Genomic DNA, 3,654 nt, shown 5'->3' with positions numbered 1-3,654 from the left:
ATGAAGATGTATTTATGTAGATGTATATGCAATTATGTATATCTATATCTAAGTATATATATATTACTATATATATATATATATCTAAGTATGTATATATATATATATATATATATTATGTATATATATATTTATATATCACCAGCATCTGCGTGTTGATAGTCCATGGCGTTCATCTCTTCTGACATAAGTCAAGTATACTAGAACTTAAATCCGCACTATGGCATAACAGGTTGTGAACCCATTGTTGTGAATGAATATATGTTATCATGGTATTATCAGTTTGACATATATATATATATATATATATTTATTTATTTATTTATTTATATTTGTATATATTCATATCTATAAATATATATATATATGTGTGTGTGTGTGTGTGTGTGTGTGTGTATGTGGAGATTGTATGGGTATATATATAGGCCCCTTCCAATAACTGTGCCTTCTATAGTACGTGTGTTACTGTATCCATTTCGATATGCGCCCTCTGTGCTTGAATTCGGTAGTCTGTATCATTGTTTTCTCATTCCATGCACATCTCTGGAGTGGACTGTTGCTAGTTACTACCGGATGCAATCCACCCTTTATTCATATTTGTAGTTTAATTTAAAGAGTTTCTGTTCGTTTTCTCAGTCAGGGCGTACGCTTTCGTTCCGAGAGTGCACAGGTGCTGGGTATTGCCCATCACCAGTTGTATACCCATCCTAGTTTATCTGTGTAGTTTTAAACGTCAACTTATTTATTTCTTCTACGGCAGGACGTACCCTACTAGATGCGCAAAGCGTTGAGTTGGTGCCGGCAGAACCGAACAAACAACATGCAAGCGGCGTCGGCAATGTGCTATGGATCTCTGACATACACATTGATCCTTACTATGGTGATATAGGGGTAGGTGTACGCTGTTTCTAGATCGCATGCCAAGGTATCCTCCCATCCACTATTATAGATACGAGTCACAGTTATAGCACAGTACCGACCATACTTTCCTACCCAAATTATATCTAGCTAAACTATAACCAACTAACATATGACCAACTAAAATTAACCAACCAAAATATATCAACTAACATATAACTAACTAAAGTATAACCAACTAAAATATAACCTACTAACATATAACTAACTAAAATATAACTAACTAAAATATAACCAACTAAAATATGACCAACTATAATATAACCAACTTATCTATATCTAACTAAAAGATTACCAATTGAAATATAACAAATAAAATATAACCAACTAACATATAAACAACCTATCTATAACTAACTAAAATATAACCATTTGAAATATAACCAGATTAACTATAACCAACTAAAATTGAACCAATTGAAATAGAACCAACTAAACTTCAACCAACTAACATATAGCCAACTAACATGTAACCAACTAAAATTGAGCCAACTAAAATTGAACCAACTAAACTATAACCAACTATCTAGTCGTAAACAGCAAGTGTACAAGAGCGTGCGCTTGAATTGAGTGTTTCCATGTTGTATTCAGTGTGTCCACAAGCCGTTGCCATGGTTACATGTCGCGTGCGTATTAGCCTGCCGTCCATCTTGTATGCATACATGTGTTCGTGCTGGTGTCGTATGCACTACTCAGCTCTGCTGTTAGTGAACTGAGCTCAGTCTCTTGATGGAGGGCCGTTCGACTCGTTCCATAACTGTCGAGACGTTAACGTTAACGTTAACGTGACGGATGGTCCGGTGTGATCTATGGTTTGGCGAATGGCAACTGTTGTATGCCGCCATTTATGTGTTTTCTGCAAATGTTATCCAGCTATTTATGTGTTTTCTATAGTAGCTATAGTGCTGTGTGCGATAGAGGTTACTGCCCTGTTGATGGCTTTCTTCTCGCCTGGCGGCTCCTGTGGTTGGTTGCTGTGGTGACAGATAACGCACAGACTTTCATATGCCGGCGCCCACTTCTGCGTAGTAAATCAATGGTCCAGAGGTACAGGCAATCTTCCAGCCCCTGTCCTAGTGTTGTGCCCTTTGTGTAGAGCCGTACGGGGTACTGTATTCCTTCTGGTAGGCGATCCACTCAACCCACTCTCTCTCTATCATCTGCCCCACTCTGCAGACTGTACCGAACTGCACGCACGATACCAAATACGGGGGCAAAGGCTGTGACACACCCTGGCGACTGTTTACATCGCTCGTGGAGTCTGCAAGCGAAAACGTGCCGCAGCCGGACTTTATCCTGACGACAGGTGTGTTAGATGGGATTTGAACCTTCAGCTTTCATGAAGATAGTTTATCTCATTCTGGTTCGGGGGTGTTAAAGTAGATACTGCGAGTGTAGACGGGTACGATGTACTTTGGGAATACACGGATTAGATATTTAGGGTTTAGGGTCATATATAATAGAGCAGGTACTCATGCATACACAATAGGCTATGGCGATAGATAGAGTGAATCTGGTTGACTGTGTCTACTGACACACATACATCACGGCATGCATCGACTGTACTACTGTTGCCGAGTTTTTGCAGAGCTGTCATAGTACATAATCGCCTGCAAGCCACTTGACCCTGCGTCTCCTTTCCCAGTACCGAACATCCAATAGCTGAAGCCAATCACAGGCGTGTTGATTTCTCAGGGAACTGAACTATCTGACTCTCACCGGCCTAGGCCGAGGCAAGGATGTGCTAGTACGACACAACTGGCCTGATTATTGTTCCTTTCGGACCGGTACAGACACATCTACCTACTTACCCCCCCCCTGGATACTCTCGTAGGGTTTTGTTATAGGTCACCTGAGGTCAAATCCGACGCACGGGGTTTTACGAGTTGTTTGCCGCCAGCGACATTGTCTGTGTGTGTGTGTATGTATGTATACGAAACACAAGAAACACAAAGTTAGTAACAACACCGACCCTCACACTCTGCTCGCTCAGGCGTCTACATCCGCCACTGGCCAGAGGTCTGTGTATGTATGTATGTATACGAACCACAATGTTAGTTACAACCCCAACTGTCACACTCTGATTGCGAACCACACTGTTAGTAACAACACCAACCCTCACCCTCTGCTCGCTCAGGCGACTACATCCGCCACTGGCCGGAGGTCATGCCTGATCCAGAGAATGAAGAGTACGAAGTGCTCAGCCGCATCGTCACAACGTTGGAGAATACCTTCCCCAATGCGCATAAGGTGTGTGTGTGTGGGTGTGGGTGTGACTACTCGAAGCCTTGTGTGGGGGGGCGGGGGCCTTGGCAGGTGTACCCGTACCAATTGCTCGAATGGAACCCTAAACCCTAAACCCTAAACCTTAGACGTTAGACCTTAAACAATAGTATGGTCGGGCGCCAGCTAAAGACCAAAGTCAGTGGTGCTTTTAAAGCCACTCAGTTGGGGGACTATGTATACAATACTCTCTTTCATCTTAAACCGTCACCATAGCTTTTGTAGTGTGACATTCGCTACAAGCGAATATGTACTACATTCGTTGCATATTTCATTGCAATTCCGTAATTCATTGTTACTGTTTGTCTGTGTATGTGTGAGACAGGTACACGCCCCTTACATCGTATCGACACTTGGCAATGACGATCTCTATCCCCCGTATACTATACAACCGGTGACCGGAAGATTCCAGTCGTCTAGGGTATGTCGGTTTGTCGCTTCACGTGTGATATA

The 3,654-nt window shown here is 42.1% G+C and overlaps 1 protein-coding gene across 1 annotated transcript; it reads left to right on the top strand.

Annotated features, from left to right (window-relative positions):
- Positions 1–165: 165 nt before the first annotated feature.
- Positions 166–3,276, top strand: SARC_13463 (hypothetical protein; the record flags this gene model as incomplete). The annotated part of the gene is made up of 6 exons (XM_014292406.1): positions 166–195; positions 641–710; positions 761–891; positions 2,095–2,224; positions 3,056–3,168; positions 3,235–3,276. The coding sequence occupies 6 exons, from the start codon at positions 166–168 to the stop codon at positions 3,274–3,276; spliced, it is 516 nt and encodes a 171-aa protein (XP_014147881.1).
- Between the last annotated feature and the right edge of the window lie 378 nt (positions 3,277–3,654).

The sequence above is a fragment of the Sphaeroforma arctica genome (assembly GCF_001186125.1).
Source record: "Sphaeroforma arctica JP610 unplaced genomic scaffold supercont1.3317, whole genome shotgun sequence".
Taxonomy (NCBI): Eukaryota; class Ichthyosporea; order Ichthyophonida; genus Sphaeroforma; species Sphaeroforma arctica.
Note: the sequence above shows the minus strand (reverse complement) of the source record. Positions and strands in the feature narration are given on the sequence as shown.